This window comes from Leptodactylus fuscus, chromosome 4 (assembly GCF_031893055.1).
Source record: "Leptodactylus fuscus isolate aLepFus1 chromosome 4, aLepFus1.hap2, whole genome shotgun sequence".
In the NCBI taxonomy this organism is placed as follows: Eukaryota; Metazoa; Chordata; class Amphibia; order Anura; family Leptodactylidae; genus Leptodactylus; species Leptodactylus fuscus.
In genome coordinates this window covers 16868236-16888065 of record NC_134268.1, presented here as the reverse complement: position 1 = coordinate 16888065, position 19830 = coordinate 16868236, and the positions used below count along the sequence as shown (strand labels likewise).

Genomic DNA, 19830 nt, shown 5'->3' with positions numbered 1-19830 from the left:
AGCCGCAATAGAAACAAATTCTCCTTGTATTTTTTATATATAATTTTTTTTCTTTTTTTTTGACAGCAGAAATAGGCAGTTCCGCCATGCAGTTTAAGCAATATTAAATATTAGTTTTATTTTTTCCGGGAAAGGGGAAAAAAAAAAAAAAGTTTAAAAATATTAAGTTCAAGTCACAGAATCGGTTTTTTTCCCCCAAACTCGGAGAGGAAAAAAAATAAAAATAAAAACAAAACCTAATGCAATGCATAAATAGCTGCCACTGAAACGGCCATTTTGAAAAATGTTTACACTGCCTTCCCAAGGTGTCAACCCCATAGATTTTGGCACGAAAGAGAAAAAAAAAAAAAAAACAGAAGACATCAGAGCTTACTTAAGAACAAGAACACGGTTTAAAAAAAAAAAAAAAAAAAAAGGAAGGGCGAGTGATAGAGATCTGGAGGGAGCGGGGAGGAAAAACGGAGAGGGGGGTGGGGGCGGGGAAGCTGGACAGAAATGGTCATTGCAATCACTAAAATCCTGTAAGTCTCAGTCATTGCAGAATACTGTCTTGTGTCCACAGCAGATATGCACCCGACACCTCCGTTATTGCAGCATTGCCTTGGTTTGCTTCGAGGTAGTCTCATCATTCAAATGTTTCGTTGTGTACCTGGAACAACAGTTTACAGTTTAGCAAAGTGCACCTGTATTATACCCCAGAGCCGCGCTCACTATTCTGCTGGTACAGTCACTGTGTACATATATTACATTACTTATCCTGTATTATACTCCAGAGCTGCCCTCACTATTCTGCTGGTACAGTCACTGTGTACATATATTACATTACTTATCCTGTATTATACTCCAGAGCTGCCCTCACTATTCTGCTGGTACAGTCACTGTGTACATACATTACATTACTTATCCTGTATTATACTCCAGAGCTGCCCTCACTATTCTGCTGGTACAGTCACTGTGTACATACATTACATTACTTATCCTGTATTATACTCCAGAGCTGCCCTCACTATTCTGCTGGTACAGTCACTGTGTACATACATTACATTACTTATCCTGTATTATACTCCAGAGCTGCGCTCACTATTCTGCTGGTGCAGTCACTGTGTACATACATTACATTACTTATCCTGTATTATACTCCAGAGCTGCGCTCACTATTCTGCTGGTGCAGTCACTGTGTACATACATTACATTACTTATCCTGTATTATACTCCAGAGCTGCGCTCACTATTCTGCTGGTACAGTCACTGTGTACATACATTACATTACTTATCCTGTATTATACTCCAGAGCTGCGCTCACTATTCTGCTGGTACAGTCACTGTGTACATACATTACATTACTTATCCTGTATTATACTCCAGAGCTGCGCTCACTATTCTGCTGGTAAAGTCACTGTGTACATACATTACATTATTTATCCTGTATTATACTCCAGAGCTGCGCTTACTATTCTGCTGATGCAGTCACTGTGTACATACATTACATTACTTATCCTGTATTATACTCCAGAGCTGCGCTCACAATTCTGCTAGTACAGTCACTGTGTACATACATTACATTATTTATCCTGTATTATACTCCAGAGCTGCGCTCACTATTCTGCTGGTACAGTCACTGTGTACATACATTACATTATTTATCCTGTATTATACTCCAGGGCTGCGCTCACTATTCTGCTGGTACAGTCACTGTGTACATACATTACATTACTTATCCTGTATTATACTCCAGAGCTGCGCTCACTATTCTGCTGTTGCAGTCACTGTGTACATACATTACATTACTTATCCTGTATTATACTCCAGAGCTGCGCTCACTATTCTGCTGGTACAGTCACTGTGTACATACATTACATTACTTATCCTGTATTATACTCCAGAGCTGCGCTCACTATTCTGCTGGTACAGTCACTGTGTACATACATTACATTATTTATCCTGTATTATACTCCAGAGCTGCGCTTACTATTCTGCTGGTGCAGTCACTGTGTACATACATTACATTACTTATCCTGTATTATACTCCAGAGCTGCGCTCACTATTCTGCTGGTGCAGTCACTGTGTACATACATTACATTACTTATCCTGTATTATACTCCAGAGCTGCGCTCACTATTCTGCTGGTGCAGTCACTGTGTACATACATTACATTACTTATCCTGTATTATACTCCAGAGCTGCGCTCACTATTCTGCTGGTACAGTCACTGTGTACATACATTACATTACTTATCCTGTATTATACTCCAGAGCTGCGCTCACTATTCTGCTGGTACAGTCACTGTGTACATACATTACATTACTTATCCTGTGTTATACTCCAGAGCTGCGCTTACTATTCTGCTGGTGTAGTCACTGTGTACATACATTACATTACTTATCCTGTATTATACTCCAGAGCTGCGCTCACTATTCTGCTGGTGCAGTCACTGTGTACATACATTACATTACTTATCCTGTATTATACTCCAGAGCTGCGCTCACTATTCTGCTGGTGCAGTCACTGTGTACATACATTACATTACTTATCCTGTATTATACTCCAGAGCTGCGCTTACTATTCTGCTGGTACAGTCACTGTGTACATACATTACATTACTTATCCTGTATTATACTCCAGAGCTGCACTCACTATTCTGCTGGTCACTGTGTACATACATTACATTACTTATCCCGTATTATACTCCAGAGCTGCGCTCACTATTCTGCTGGTACAGTCACTGTGTACATACATTACATTACTTATCCTGTATTATACTCCAGAGCTGCCCTCACTATTCTGCTGGTACAGTCACTGTGTACATACATTACATTACTTATCCTGTATTATACTCCAGAGCTGCGCTCACTATTCTGCTGGTGCAGTCACTGTGTACATACATTACATTACTTATCCTGTATTATACTCCAAAGCTGCGCTCACAATTCTGCTGGTGCAGTCACTGTTTACATACATTACATTACTTATCCTGTATTATACTCCAGAGCTGCGCTCACTATTCTGCTGGTGCAGTCACTGTGTACATACATTACATTACTTATCCTGTATTATACTCCAGAGCTGCGCTCACTATTCTGCTGGTGCAGTCACTGTGTACATACATTACATTACTTATCCTGTATTATACTCCAGAGCTGCGCTCACTATTCTGCTGGTACAGTCACTGTGTACATACATTACATTACTTATCCTGTATTATACTCCAGAGCTGCGCTCACTATTCTGCTGGTACAGTCACTGTGTACATACATTACATTACTTATCCTGTATTATACTCCAGAGCTGCGCTCACTATTCTGCTGGTAAAGTCACTGTGTACATACATTACATTATTTATCCTGTATTATACTCCAGAGCTGCGCTTACTATTCTGCTGATGCAGTCACTGTGTACATACATTACATTACTTATCCTGTATTATACTCCAGAGCTGCGCTCACAATTCTGCTAGTACAGTCACTGTGTACATACATTACATTATTTATCCTGTATTATACTCCAGAGCTGCGCTCACTATTCTGCTGGTACAGTCACTGTGTACATACATTACATTATTTATCCTGTATTATACTCCAGGGCTGCGCTCACTATTCTGCTGGTACAGTCACTGTGTACATACATTACATTACTTATCCTGTATTATACTCCAGAGCTGCGCTCACTATTCTGCTGGTGCAGTCACTGTGTACATACATTACATTACTTATCCTGTATTATACTCCAGAGCTGCGCTCACTATTCTGCTGGTACAGTCACTGTGTACATACATTACATTACTTATCCTGTATTATACTCCAGAGCTGCGCTCACTATTCTGCTGGTACAGTCACTGTGTACATACATTACATTATTTATCCTGTATTATACTCCAGAGCTGCGCTTACTATTCTGCTGGTGCAGTCACTGTGTACATACATTACATTACTTATCCTGTATTATACTCCAGAGCTGCGCTCACTATTCTGCTGGTGCAGTCACTGTGTACATACATTACATTACTTATCCTGTATTATACTCCAGAGCTGCGCTCACTATTCTGCTGGTGCAGTCACTGTGTACATACATTACATTACTTATCCTGTATTATACTCCAGAGCTGCGCTCACTATTCTGCTGGTACAGTCACTGTGTACATACATTACATTACTTATCCTGTATTATACTCCAGAGCTGCGCTCACTATTCTGCTGGTACAGTCACTGTGTACATACATTACATTACTTATCCTGTATTATACTCCAGAGCTGCACTCACTATTCTGCTGGTCACTGTGTACATACATTACATTACTTATCCTGTATTATACTCCAGAGCTGTGCTCACTAATCTGCTGGTACAGTCACTGTGTACATACATTACATTACTTATCCCGTATTATACTCCAGAGCTGCGCTCACTATTCTGCTGGTACAGTCACTGTGTACATACATTACATTATTTATCCTGTCTTATACTCCAGGGCTGCGCTCACTATTCTGCTGGTACAGTCACTGTGTACATACATTACATTACTTATCCTGTATTATACTCCAGAGCTGCGCTCACTATTCTGCTGGTGCAGTCACTGTGTACATACATTACATTACTTATCCTGTATTATACCCCAGAGCTGCGCTCACTATTCTGCTGGTGCAGTCACTGTGTACATACATTACATTACTTATCCTGTATTATACTCCAGAGCTGCGCTCACTATTCTGCTAGTACAGTCACTGTGTACATACATTACATTATTTATCCTGTATTATACTCCAGGGCTGCGCTCACTATTCTGCTGGTACAGTCACTGTGTACATACATTACATTACTTATCCTGTATTATACTCCAGAGCTGCGCTCACTATTCTGCTGGTGCAGTCACTGTGTACATACATTACATTACTTATCCTGTATTATACTCCAGAGCTGCGCTCACTATTCTGCTGGTGCAGTCACTGTGTACATACATTACATTATTTATCCTGTATTATACTCCAGAGCTGTGCTCACTATTCTGCTGGTACAGTCACTGTGTACATACATTACATTACTTATCCTGTATTATACTCCAGAGCTGCGCTCACTATTCTGCTAGTACAGTCACTGTGTACATACATTACATTATTTATCCTGTATTATACTCCAGGGCTGCGCTCACTATTCTGCTGGTACAGTCACTGTGTACATACATTACATTACTTATCCTGTATTATACTCCAGAGCTGCGCTCACTATTCTGCTGGTACAGTCACTGTGTACATACATTACATTACTTATCCTGTATTATACTCCAGAGCTGCGCTCACTATTCTGCTGGTACAGTCACTGTGTACATACATTACATTACTTATCCTGTATTATACTCCAGAGCTGCGCTCACTATTCTGCTGGTGCAGTCACTGTGTACATACATTACATTACTTATCCTGTATTATACTCCAGAGCTGCGCTCACTATTCTGCTGGTGCAGTCACTGTGTACATACATTACATTACTTATCCTGTATTATACTCCAGAGCTGCGCTCACTATTCTGCTGGTATAGTCACTGTGTACATACATTACATTATTTATCCTGTATTATACTCCAGAGCTGCGCTCACTATTCTGCTGGTACAGTCAGTGTGTACATACATTACATTACTTATCCTGTATTATACTCCAGAGCTGTGCTCACTATTCTGCTGGTGCAGTCACTGTGTACATACATTACATTACTTATCCTGTATTATACTCCAGAGCTGCGCTCAATATTCTGCTGGTGCAGTCACTGTGAACATACATTACATTACTTATCCTGTATTATACTCCAGAGCTGCGCTCACTATTCTGCTGGTACAGTCACTGTGTACATACATTACATTACTTATCCTGTATTATACTCCAGAGCTGCGCTCACTATTCTGCTGGTCACTGTGTACATATATTACATTACTTATCCTGTATTATACTCCAGAGTTGCGCTCACTATTCTGCTGGTACAGTCACTGTGTACATACATTACATTACTTATCCTGTATTATACTCCAGAGCTGCACTCACTATTCTGCTGGTGCAATCACTGTGTACATACATTACATTACTTATCCTGTATTATACTCCAGAGCTGCGCCCACTATTCTGCTGGTGCAGTCACTGTGTACATACATTACATTACTTATCCTGTATTATACTCCAGAGCTGCGCTCACTATTCTGCTGGTGCAGTCACTGTGTACATACATTACATTACTTATCCTGTATTATACTCCAGAGCTGCGCTCACTATTCTGCTGGTATAGTCACTGTGTACATACATTACATTATTTATCCTGTATTATACTCCAGAGCTGCGCTCACTATTCTGCTGGTACAGTCAGTGTGTACATACATTACATTACTTATCCTGTATTATACTCCAGAGCTGTGCTCACTATTCTGCTGGTGCAGTCACTGTGTACATACATTACATTACTTATCCTGTATTATACTCCAGAGCTGCGCTCAATATTCTGCTGGTGCAGTCACTGTGAACATACATTACATTACTTATCCTGTATTATACTCCAGAGCTGCGCTCACTATTCTGCTGGTACAGTCACTGTGTACATACATTACATTACTTATCCTGTATTATACTCCAGAGCTGCGCTCACTATTCTGCTGGTCACTGTGTACATATATTACATTACTTATCCTGTATTATACTCCAGAGCTGCGCTCACTATTCTGCTGGTGCAGTCACTGTGTACATACATTACATTACTTATCCTGTATTATACTCCAGAGCTGCGCCCACTATTCTGCTGGTGCAGTCACTGTGTACATACATTACATTACTTATCCTGTATTATACTCCAGAGCTGCGCTCACTATTCTGCTGGTACAGTCACTGTGTACATACATTACATTACTTATCCTGTATTATACTCCAGAGCTGCACTCACTATTCTGCTGGTACAATCACTGTGTACATACATTAGATTACCGGTCCTATATCCCATTTTTGCAGTAAGCTCCTCAGCTCCCTCTAGTGGTGGCTTCATATAATTGAATGCTCCACTATTCAGGACATGTATCAGATATCAGATATAAGGATATATAGACAGTACACAATGTTGGCTTTGGTGAAGTTACTCCTTAAGATAAGGACAATTTATAATCTATGCATTAAATGGTTAAAGCTGTTCCACGTTCCGGTAATACTGGGGGTGACAAGCTGTAAATAAAGCTTTGCACAGTCTGTCTCTCGGCATGCCCCATTGCCTCTCAGCTCTCCAGTAAGCAGATGCTTCACATCAAGAGCGGAGGCGGTCTTGGGAAAAGAGACAGCGAGGAGACTGCAGCGACTCCCACAGAACTGGAGGAAATGAGAGGTCACGGGCGGCTGGCCCTATAACTCAGGCACCGCCATATATTACACCTGAAGACTATGGGAATCTCTGATCACATTGTGAGCGGTCACTGCGGCGGAGAGCGTACCTGAGAGCGTTTAGGAGACCTTCTACACTGTTGGGGGGCTGTTCTTTGAGGACCTTGATGCAGCCTTTCATCTGAAACCATAAAAGCAAACATGGGTCAATACATCGCCCCCAAAATACCGGCAACTTATAGGGAGATACCCTTCAAAAAGCATAGTAAGAGGGGCTTCATTTTTTTAAATTTTTTTTTTTTTGCTCAGAAACAGCGCCACTCCTGTTCATGGTTGTGTCTGGTATTGCAGCTCAGCCTCATAGACTTGAATGCTGCAGTACCAGCTGATGGACAAGAGGGGCGCTATTTCTGGGGAAACCCATTTTACAAAATTCTCATTAAATAATAATACTGGAGCTGTTTAGTTCCGTCCCTCAGTTGTTCCCCCTGGAATTTTTTTTTAATCAACTGAGCGTTACCAGTTAGGGGTGTGTCCATGCACAGTCTGATATTGTCCAATCAGAATTTACAGGGTCAGACTGTACAGAGACACACCCCTTTGACAATGGAGATGGTATCAATTTATATATGGTCAGGAGGAATAACAGAGGAACAGCACAATGCAGAGGTTGGGTCGATCTCCTGAGTGATGTCTTCCAAGAGTTTATGGAAAGGTGGTCACTCAGCTTTCCCAGACCCACATGGAAATCAATGTGTCAAGCTCCACCCACTCAGAAACATACACTGTTTTGCCAAGAGTTGTCCTTTAAAGGGGTTGTCTAGGACTGGGATATTGAGCGCCACCTTCTTTTCTCAGGAAGTGACATCACATCCATTGGTCACATGGCCATGCTGCAGCTCAATCCCATTCAAATGAAAGGAGCTGAGATGCAATACCTTGTATGGCCACTATGCAATGTATGGCGCTGTGCTCGCTCAATATTCTAGTCCTGATATATCCCTTTAAAGGTTTATATCTCTGATAAGCCAAGAAAACCCCAGATTCCTAATATAACTAAGCCATTGAATGTAGCAGATCTCACTGAAGAGCTCATGAGCTGGGTCAGGTGATCCCACTCAGCCAATCAGATAAGGGGACATTCTGAAGCTCCACCCCTGAGGAGCTTTACTTGCTATGGAGCCTCACAAATGCATGACTTTGGGGTTTCTCAGCTGATAACAGGGAGCAATAGACTGTATATAACAAATGAAGACTATAGGTTACAGAGCACCTAGGGGAGAGATGGCGCCTCCTGTAGGTGAGGAACATGAACCACTGGAAGTGAAGACAGAAGACGAGATAAAAGCCTTTTTTCTAGCACAACGTAAAAAACGATATGCAAAAAAATTGCCGTCAAGATTTTCTCGCCATCCAACCAGCGCTTATTGAGGCCGTGGTCATGGTGGGGTGACCCTGAGCTGGCAGTCTGAGCGCCCGCCACTGTGTCAGCTTAATCTGTCATTTTTGATCAGGTCTCCTGACACCAGCGAGTCTTTGAGAACTTTCCTGCTGACTGTGTGTTGTGCTAATGGACTACAGTACGCGGACTGCCGGTGCTAATGGACTTCCCGAGCCCGGAGAAGACGCTCCGCTCTTTAATATTCAAAGAGAACAAACGTACATCAATCTTTGAGGTTTTGGCGAAGGCTCCCACGGGATGCACATGGTCGTACAGGATGATCACTCCCACCATCACTCTCAGACAAAAGGACACAGTCTCCTCATTTGTAAACCGACTCCTGTATTCCCTGTAGTGAGAAATACACACAAGATGACATGTACGGTTTATTGTAATGTACACAATGCAGGTTTTTAAAGTAAGCTATACATTAGAGGTTCCTACAACCAAAAGGAATGGTGCAGGTCAATGGGCTGAACAAGAGATTTCCTGCTCTGCATTTATTGGCTGAAGCTACACCTTACAGGCTTCCTGTTCTGCTGCTATTGGTTGAAATTACACCACACAGACTTCCTGTTGGTTGAAACTACACCTCAAAGACTTCCTGTTCTGCTGCTATTGGTTGAAATTACACCTCACAGACTTCCTGTTGAGCAGCTATTGGTTGAAGTTACATCATTTGTTCTGCCCAGCCCTTACATGGAGTCAACACTGATAATACAGAGAGTTTTCTGCTTTATTTCAATGTTTTTCTCCTGTATTTGGACCATAAATCAGATACAAGAAATGAGCAAAGATTTCCTTTTTCAGTGCTCTGCATCTATTGGCTGAAGCTGCATTGCACAGACTTCCTGCTTTGCTGCTATTGGCTAATTCTGCATCGCACAGACTTCCTCCTTTGCTGCTATTCGCTAATTCTGCATGACACAGACTTCCTGCTTTGCTGCTATTGGAATAATTCTACATCACACAGACTTCCTGCTTTGCTGCTATTGGCTAATTCTGCATCACACAGACTTCCTGCTTTGCTGCTATTGGCTGAAGCTGCACTGGACAGACTTCCTGCTCCACCCTACCCCCACACAATACTGATAAATACAGAGAGCTCTCTGCCCCATATTATCTGCTTTCCTATCATTTTAAACTAGGAAGCAGAAACCACTACCAAAACTGAGCACAGATCGCTCAGTAGTATCAGTACAATATGCAAAGTGTATGCAAGGGGCGGAGTCAGAAAGCGTCTGCAAGATGCAGCTTCAGCCAATATCCATGCAGCATAAAGCAATGCCAAAGGGGTTTCATATCCTGAAAACTGGTGTTAGTTATAGGTGAGATCTACACCTGCCGTCGGAGGAGCTTCTTAATAATTCCATCAGGGGAATGAATTAAAGTGGTTTTCCCGAAATGAAAAAAAAATTGGGGGATGGGGCAAAATGATACTAGAAATGATATTCACCTACCTAGGTCTTTGGATGAGGTGGCATATCTCACATGCCCTCTAGTCTTTGGACTGTTGGGGCCGGCAGGGGCTTAGGTGCCCATCACTGGCCTCCATAGTCACATTCTGGGTATTGGTGATCAGCAGTGACATCACTAGTACCCAACATGTGACCGCTGAGCCCATGGATTGCCATCCAGTCTAAGCAGTCTGCAGACTTGGGGGAACACAGGGAATGCACCATGTGGACCAAGGACCAGAACCCAACCAAATACAAAATTATGGTTACGTAGAAAGACTAGGAACTTACGGAGTTTCCAGCATTACCCGACACACACTGGCCATGGTGCTTAGACAATCAGTGGTATTTTCTATAGGTAAGTTCTTGTTCTATAAGGGAAAGAAAAACACAAAATGAAACCAATGCATAAACTGTTCATATAACCTCTATATATGCTCCATCAAACCTCCACGGACATGCCATAGCAAAGACTAGCAACTGGAGGACTCAACACGTCCTTGTATGACATGGTCAGCCATTCATTTGTATAGAAGGCATGCAATACCCCATTTCTCCTGTAGAGGCCACTGCAAGAGTAAAAAGTAGCTGCAAAGAGTTGATGTGATCGATCGATCGATTTCACCGCTCTCTTACCTCCGATACAAACTTTGTTGTGGCGTCGCTTAAGGTTTTCAGCATGGGCGTGGCTTCCGCGTAGAATAAAGACATTCTATTGGCCAGTTCATTGTTGACTTCGTTTTCTCCCTCTGCCTGTAAACAGATGTATAAGGAGAGGCTTAACCCCGTGGCAGATATTCATCCCTTTACCCTACATGAGGTAAGGCGCACACATGGCCCTCACATCTATTATTCAGTACCGAGGAATGAATAACAAGTGGTTAGATGTGAGAGTGGCGCCCGCGCGGGGGGACCGAAAGGTCATTATGGGAACCATCTGGTCACCTAATGAATAATATTCAGAGCTGGAAATCGCTGAGACGTCAGAAATGGAGAAGATGAAACTTTTCACAAAATTGTAAGTTGGTTACCGGCAAGTGTAGAAGGAAAAAATTAAAAGTTCTGGATTATTTTGATTTTAAGTTGAATTTTTCCTTAACATTTACCAAAAATTTGTATTAAAAAAATTGGAACGGGGGAGAATATTCACAATAATTCAAAGGGGCTATATACCATGAGATCTGCAATGTCATGGGCCTCACGTACCAAGCAGAAGTGTACACGGAGGGCGCACGCCGATACATGTACGGAGCACAGGGTGGGCATGAAACCACTTGGGGTCTAGCAAAGGTGACCTGTGCCACTTCTTACCGGGACATTGTTAATTCGCATACGGCTCAGAGTTCTTCTGTAATAGCTGAAATCATTCTGTATAGCAGGATTTGTCATCTGGAGAACGAAAAGAAGAAAATACTACGTAAATCACCCAATCAGCTTTGACATGATATCATGGGGTCCATTATAAATGTGAATGGACATTGTGTAATGCTGAATTTCACCTGTGGTGGCGCTGCAGGGAATTCATACACTTACTAACGTCCTCAGAGATTACAGCTGATCGCTGGGATCCCTGGAGGACGACACTTTGTGATCAGCTTATTGTAAAGAGATTCTGGAATGTGCTCACATATATCCAAATTCTTGGACATTCGATGTTTGGGGTTTGGTAACAGTGGGGACCAGGCTGTCATCACTGTGAGGGGGCAACTGTAAAAGGTTAGGGGTTTTGTTTTTTATTTAGAAGTAAACTTTTACAGGTCGGACAAGCTCTTTAGCTGTGTGACAGCGGGGTCAGACTACAAAGGGTTTGTTTGTAGTCTGTAACCATTGAAACCAATATGCTTAACCACTTCAGTGCCGGGCCAATTTGTGCTCCAGGACCAGACACATTTTAGGTTTATTTTGTATGTGCGGTTTTGAGGGCTGTAACATTTTTCTCGTATGTCTCAGTCAACTAATTTTTGCGTTTTTTTGGGGGGACACATAGGGCTTTATTTTTATGTTATTTTTATTTTCAAATGTGTTTTAATTTTTTTAATATATGGGAAAATATAAACAAAATAGGAGGGAAATTGTGTCTGGTTTTCAATTTTTTTTTATAATATAGTTTTTCCTCTCCGTTACGGTAATTTTTATTTTGTATGGTGTCATCGGGGGTGGGGCTATAACCTTTAATAACGGCGTTTTATTAGCGTATTATTTATTTATTTTTTATTATTTTATTTAAATTTTTTAAAAACTTTTTTATTATATTTTTATTTTATTTTTTTTCCAGATTGTGTCCCCATAAGGTGATAAGAGAGCTTTGGGGACATCTGATCACTTATTTTTTTTTGTTACAGAGGCTGATTTCCCCTATAACTGGGGCTAGTACATTTAACCCCAGTTGCAGGAGAAATACAGCCTCCTACACACTGTATATACAGCTTACTGAGCTGATCTGGGGTCCTGTAGGACCCAGCAGCTCTTGGAAGATGCTGCTCCCCTCGGATCACGTGTCTGCCAGGTCAGAGGGCGGCTGAATTATGGCAGCGTCCATAGCTGTGTATACAGCGTTCATTGAGATGGCAGGGGAGGTAATAAATCTTCCCTGTCATCTCTCTGGGAGCTCTGGCTGAAGTTACAGCCGCTCCCAGCTTTAGTAGCTGCACGATCTCTGTGCAGCTACTGTGTTCTGACTGGACGTACCGGTATGTCCTGTCAGAACTAGGCAACCACTTCCCGGACGTATATAGTCTATGGGCGGTCCGGAAGTGGTTAAAGGGATTACACCATTAAAATCACATTTTTTCTCAATTACACGTAGGAATAGCCTTAAGAAAGCCTATGCTTCTCCTACCTTTAGAGGTCTTCACCGCGCCGCCATTCGGTAGAAATTCCGTTTTTTGTCTGTATGCAAATGAGTTATCTTGCAGCACTGGGGGCGTCCCCAATGCTGCGAGAGAAATCTCCAGCGCAGCCCACATCTTCTTCAGGAACGGCCTCTCTGCGCGTCTTCTTCCGAAGCTGGATTCAAACTTCTATGCATGCGCAGTCAGCTCTCCTTTTTGGGACTTGGGCAGAGGCGACTGCACTTGCGCATGGCCATTTTTTTTTTGTGGCTGCTTACCCCAGCTTACTGTGTAAGCGGCCACAAGAAAAAGGCCCCTTACACCAGGCGGGCATGCGCAGTCGGCTCTGCTCATGCGTAGAGGTTTGAACCCAGCTCCGGAAGAAGACGCGCAGAGAGGCCGTTCCTGAAGAAGATGGAGGCGGCGCTGGAGATTTCTCTCGCAGCATTGGAGACGCCCCCAGTGCTGTTTGAGCGCTGGGGTCCGCCCCCAGTGCTGCGAGAGAACTTATTTGCATACTGATGAAAACTGGGAGTTCTACAGAACGGCGGCGTGGAGAAGACCTCTAAAGGTAGGAGAAGAATAGCCTTTCTTAAGGCTATTCCTACATGTGATCGAGAAAAAATGTGATTTTAATGATAGAATCCCTATAATTATTTTATATCTAAATAAACACAAAGTATATTATTATTAAGGCCATCTGTAAATTTGCAAATTGTTACCACGGATCTATTGCGGCAATAATACAATTTGTTGCCCAGGAAGACGTGTGTGTTATAGGAGTCGTCCAACTGAGCTGAGAGACTGAGGCCCGGGAGATTTTCTTCTTGCATCAGCTAAAAAAAATTCAATATCAGATATTTTACCTTAAGCTCATCGAAGCGGAGAGTGAAGTGAAGGATTTCGGCAAACTGTTTGGCAAGAGCCTGCTCTCGCTCCAGGTGCTGCGTTGGGGAGTAGGGAGTGCTAGTGAGTGCCCCGAGGAGTCCGCGCAATGCCGCTTCTGAAGATATGAGCAAGAACAATCTATAAGACACTACACAAACTTCCAAGTCATAGATACAGTATAAAAGGACAATGTATCAAAGTAATGATCTCATCGGTCAAACCCTATAAGAGAGCCCAGTGGCCCCCAATAAGCCTTGTAGTGGGGTCCCAAGCAGAAGAGGCCTCTATATACTGTCCCTATGCCCTAATAGGGTATATAGACAGAGGTTGGTATTCGTATCCCAGTGCGGATGTGCAGGGAAATACTGAAGGGACCAAAGTCTTACGACTGATGGGGTTCACGGCAATATGACCCCGACTGATAGAAAGTGATGACATATCCTACCGATAGGTTACAAGACCCTACAACTGAGACTTTCGGTAAGGTTAGCTTCTCGTGAGCATGTTTACATTGGAAAACATGGCAGCGGAGTGCTGGGGGTTTCACTTTGGAGAAGTGGTGAACTTCATCAGGTCCTGCTAAATATCCAGTAAGAGGGAAGACAAGGACACAACATGGTGTACAACGGTGAGGCCTTACCTAGCCTTTGTGAGAATTCATAAAACTTTTTTAGCTTGCCGACTAGAGGGACGACGGCTCCCCAGGCCTTCTCTTGTAATTTTTCATCAGTAGCATGTTGTATTGCCTGCAGAAGAAGAAACCAAATGACTAAATAATAATAATAATAATAATAATAATAATAATAATAATAATACATTGCAACCAAGCGGCTCCTGCAATCTTGAAGTGGGGGAGTGAAAGCAACAGAAAACCCCCGGGGTGCCGCTGTCACATCTGACTGCAACCCTCAAGGGAAGGGGGTTAAGAATGGAAATCACGACGGACGTCGGGAAAATCTAATTAGACGGTTCTGTTAAAAATGAATCGCCCAAGTCGGTCTATATTCTATAACATAACATGTGCAGGGACTGAGACCATACAGCAATAGTGTGTGCAAAGCTATAGACGGCTGTGATAGTAGGGCTAGGACACACAGGGTAGTTGTGGATGGAGAAGGAGTCCACATACTATATAGCTGTCTTTGAATGGGAAGCAGGAAAGGGTTATTAGAGGATATGAGTGGGGGTCAAAAAAGGGTTAAAGGGCATCTCAGACCCCTTATGTATTGGATACTGATGATCTATCCATACAGTAGGTCATCAGTATCTTATTAGTGGGAGGTTCTGACAATGAAGGGGTTGTGCAGGACTAGTAAACATTGCCGTTTCCTTCTTCTCAGGAAGTGACATGTCTGTTACCCACAGAGCCATGCTACATCTCAGTGCCATTAAAGGGATCCTATCACTGGATAACCTTATTTTTTTCTCCCTAACACGTAGGAATAGCCTTAAGAAAGACTATACTTCTCCTCCCTTTAGAGGTCTTCTCCGCGTCACCGTTCGGTAGAAATCCCGGTTTTCTTTGGTAAGCAAATGAGTTCTCTCGCAGCACTGGGGGCGGGCCGCAGCACTCAAACAGCACTGGGGGTGTCCTCAATGCTACGAGAGAACTCTCCAGCACCGCCTCTATCTTCTTCAGGATCGACCTGTCTGTGCATCTTCTTCCGGAGCTAGGTTCAAGCTTCTAGGCCTTGCATGCCCGGGCCACAAGAAAACGTCCACTTACACAGTAAGCTGGTGAAAGTGGCCATTTTCTTGTGGCCCGGGCATACGCAGTCGGCTCTGCCCGAGGCCTAGAAGATTGAAACCCAGGACGGAAGAAGACACAAGGAGAGGGTGTTCCTGAAGAAGATGGAGGCATCGCTGGAGATTTCTCTTGCAGCATTGGGGACGCCCCCAGTGCTGTTTGAGCACTGAAGCCCGCCCCCAGTGCTGCGAAAGAACTCATTTGCATACCAAAGAAAACCGCAATTTCTACCAAACGGCGACGCGGAGAAGACATCTAAAGGTAGGAGAAGAATAGCCTTTCTTAAGGCTATTCCTACGTGTTAGGGAGAAAAAAAGGGTATCCAGTGACAGGATCCCTTTAAAACAAATGGGACTGAACTGCTCCATAACCATACGACCAAGGGATGTGATGTCACTTCCTGAGAACCAAAAACCAGCCATGTTCTCTAATCCTACGCAAACCCTTTAGTTGGGAGCAGAGCTGCTAGCGGCCGTATGCTGTGGCATGTATACAGCTTCTGGGTCAGCTGATCCATTTGCAGTCCCGGTGTTGGATCCCAAATGTTATTTTAGTTTAATAAAAGTAATTTGCGCTTTTAATGGTGACCCCATCGGCTCCCACAAGTTGGCGACGTTTTAAGGCTAAACAACTTACCTCTCGGATCTCCAGACCCGCTCCTCGGTACGACTGTAAGTCATCCAGGATTCCTTCCGCGTCCTTTAATACTACATTCACCTGATTATAAATATCTTTCTCGGATTCTGTAGGTTGAGCATCTAGATGGCATGAAATCATAAGGACTGTTAACAAGGAGGTCTCCATACAAGACAACAGCGGGAGACAGAAGAAAGACAGAAGAAGCAAAGCAACTCTGACCCTGCTTACATGGGGACTTATCTACTTCGCCACGCGCTTCGGCCACATAGAGGGGCGCTTACTATACAACTTCTATATAGGTCATTGTCACGGAGCAAAGGTATACGTCTTCCTCCGGATGGTCTTTTGAATCAACACGGACGCAAGAGGTCGGGAGACAACAGCAATTTATTGTAATCCACAAAGTTAGTAGCCGGCGGCGGTCACATCAACCGTAATAACAATAAGTCCACAGAAGTCACAATCCAATGATAACTTTGGTTCCTTGGTCCTGTAACTATATCCTGGCTCTCTGCAGAGCTGTGCACAGGCCGGCTAACACATACTAACTCCAGCTACAACTATATACTAAACTGTTACACCTATATCTGTGGGTGGGAAGGGCTGAGTCACAGATCCTTCCCCCCTCACCTATACCAAGGAGAGCAGACTCCCTGTCTACTATGGACAATGCACCATCCAACATCTTCTTGGAGACACTGATCAGATTATCTCCACCCATTGTCCTCACTGGTCCTCACTAGTTAGAGGTATTTGCATACAATGTGCTAACACACTAGACCCGAATCAGCCAACTACACACTGATGTTTACAACAGGTTAGAGAATACATTCCACATGAAATATATATTACACATTGCCTATTGCCGGACTCTAACCATCCCGTGACAGTCATGTATTAAAGGGGTCGCCCACATTGTACCAGCTATATAACAAGGCTACAGACTCGCCTCACAATGGGTAGTGGCGGCTTTAGGTACTGCAGCACGGTCCTGCAGACTTTGTATTGGGAGCCGTTGATCTGCGGGGGTCTGATAGCCGATCGGTATTAGGAGATAGCCCCTTTAACACCCTCGGAGCAAAGAGATCAGAACAGATGATTCAAGGCGGACAACCCCTTTAATTTGTGAGGGCAGGTCTAGAACAACTCATGAGGTTAGCACTGTCACTCTATTATGATGGCCACTTAAAGGTGATGTCCAATTTTGCAGCTCAAATACAATCAAATAAAGCAAATTTGCAAACAGAAGTGAAACATTGCTTATGGCTTTTCTATCTACAGGTGTTTTGCAAACCTATGCATCTCCAGGCCACGTTCTACTATCATCTACTCATGAGCGCCCCCTGTGGCCAACTCTAGTTACTACAAATTATAATAAAAACTTTTCTAATCCTACTAAATAAACAATACATTACTGTCTCATGAAATGACTTTGGATAATGATACTACCTATAACATTCTTTTATAATGACTTTTACATGGAGAATCCTCCCAGATAAGCAGCCATGGTGAGCAATGGGATGGCTATGTGGATGGCTATGGGCTACGCTCATGTACATGTGACTATCACGGTGATGGTCGGACACTTGTACATGACCAGTGACAATAACCCGGTGACGTGTGAGAATTGCAGGTCCTTTGTGTTCACGGATGTAAAAGGCTTAATAGACATTGGTTAGATTTGGGAGGCCAACGCTTTAAGGCACGAGGGGGAAATTTTGTAAGCTGCAGAAGACTGCTGTGTAAATGACACAGAAGCGGGTAAGATGGTACAGTAAGTAGCCATTGGTAGATCAGCCCACGTCATGCACCGGACAATGCACAGGACACAGTCAGTATGTTACATCAGTCACATCATCAAGACTTGTTTTTACCCCCCCAGCTTAGAATAACCTGCACACATGGAAAGCTCGGTCACTTTACTCCAATCACATGCAGAGCTGCAGCCACAATGCAGGGTATTCCCGCCCTCACCCCATGCTAGCATGCTTTTCATGTATCGGACAAAAGGTCTAAAAGTAATATGAAAAAAAAAAAAAAATTGCATCATGGGGTAGCGGCTAAGATGTCAGTGTAGATTGTGCAAGATACAACATGACTCTGCACCATTACACACTGCATACACCGTGAGACTGGTAGCATAAAATGTTCTAGTTTTGCAAACTACAGGCTGATTAAATGCAACTCAGAATACAGGCTGCCGTATGTGTGTCTGCTGCTCTATATGCAGAATACAGGCTGCCATATGTGCGTCTGCTGCTCTATATACAGAATACAGGCTGCCATAGGAGTGTCTGCTGCTCTATATGCAGAATACAGGCTGCCATATGTGTGTCTGCTGTTCTATATGCAGAATACAGGCTGCCGTATGTGTGTCTGCTGCTCTATATGCAGAATACAGGCTGCCATATGTGTGTCTGCTGCTCTATATACAGAATACAGGCTGCCATAGGAGTGTCTGCTGCTCTATATACAGAATACAGGCTGCCGTATGAGTGTCTGCTGTTCCATATGCAGAATACAGGCTTCCATATGTGTGTCTGCTGCTCTATATGCAGAATACAGGCTGCCATAAGTGTGTCTGCTGTTCTATATGCAGAATACAGGCTGCCATAAGTGTGCCTGCTGCTCTATATGCAGAATACAGGCTTCCATATGTGTGTCTGCTGCTCTATATGCAGAATACAGGCTGCCATAAGTGTGTCTGCTGTTCTATATGCAGAATACAGGCTGCCATAAGTGTGCCTGCTGCTCTATATGCAGAATACAGGCTGCCATAGGTGTGTCTGCTGCTCTATATGCAGAATACAGGCTGCCATATGTGTGTCTGCTGTTCTATATGCAGTATACAGGCTGCCATATGTGTGTCTGCTGCTCTATATGCAGAATACAGGCTGCCATATGTGTGTCTGCTGCTCTATATGCAGAATACAGGCTGTTATATGTGTGTCTGCTGCTCTATATGCAGAATACAGGCTGCCATATGTGTGTCTGCTGTTCTATATGCAGAATACAGGCTGCCATAATATGTCTGCTGTTCTATATGCAGAATACAGGCTGCCATATGTGTGTCTGCTGCTCTATATGCAGAATACAGGCTGTCATAGGTGTGTCTGCTGTTCTATATGCAGAATACAGGCTGTCATATGTGTGTCTGCTGTACTATATGCAGAATACAGGCTGCCATATGTGTGTCTGCTGCTCTATATGCAGAATACAGGCTGCCATGTGTGTCTGCTGTACTATATGCAGAATACAGGCTGCCATATGTGTGTCTGCTGTTCTATATGCAGAATACAGGCTGCCATATGCGTGTCTGCTGTTCTATATGCAGAATACAGGCTGCCATATGCGTGTCTGCTGTTCTATATGCAGTATACAGGCTGCCATATGTGTGTCTGCTGTTCTATATGCAGAATACAGGCTGCCATATGTGTGTCTGCTGTTCTATATGCAGAATACAGGCTGCCATATGTGTGTCTGCTGCTCTATATG

At 43.3% G+C, this 19830-nt stretch overlaps 1 protein-coding gene across 5 annotated transcripts in view; it reads right to left on the bottom strand.

Annotated features, from left to right (window-relative positions):
• Window positions 1-409: 409 nt before the first annotated feature.
• Window positions 410-19830, bottom strand: part of CYRIB (CYFIP related Rac1 interactor B) — a 109746-nt gene continuing 90325 nt past the window's right edge. For all 5 annotated transcript variants that reach the window (XM_075270101.1, XM_075270098.1, XM_075270099.1 and 2 more), the window contains 9 exons: window positions 16333-16454; window positions 14590-14695; window positions 13928-14064; window positions 11542-11619; window positions 10867-10983; window positions 10522-10601; window positions 8996-9122; window positions 7443-7513; window positions 410-649 (listed from right to left, as the gene is read on the bottom strand). In XM_075270101.1, coding sequence (XP_075126202.1) covers window positions 586-649; window positions 7443-7513; window positions 8996-9122; window positions 10522-10601; window positions 10867-10983; window positions 11542-11619; window positions 13928-14064; window positions 14590-14695; window positions 16333-16454 — 902 coding nt within the window. In that variant the 3' untranslated portion in view covers window positions 410-585. The remainder of the gene's footprint in view (window positions 650-7442; window positions 7514-8995; window positions 9123-10521; window positions 10602-10866; window positions 10984-11541; window positions 11620-13927; window positions 14065-14589; window positions 14696-16332; window positions 16455-19830) is intronic.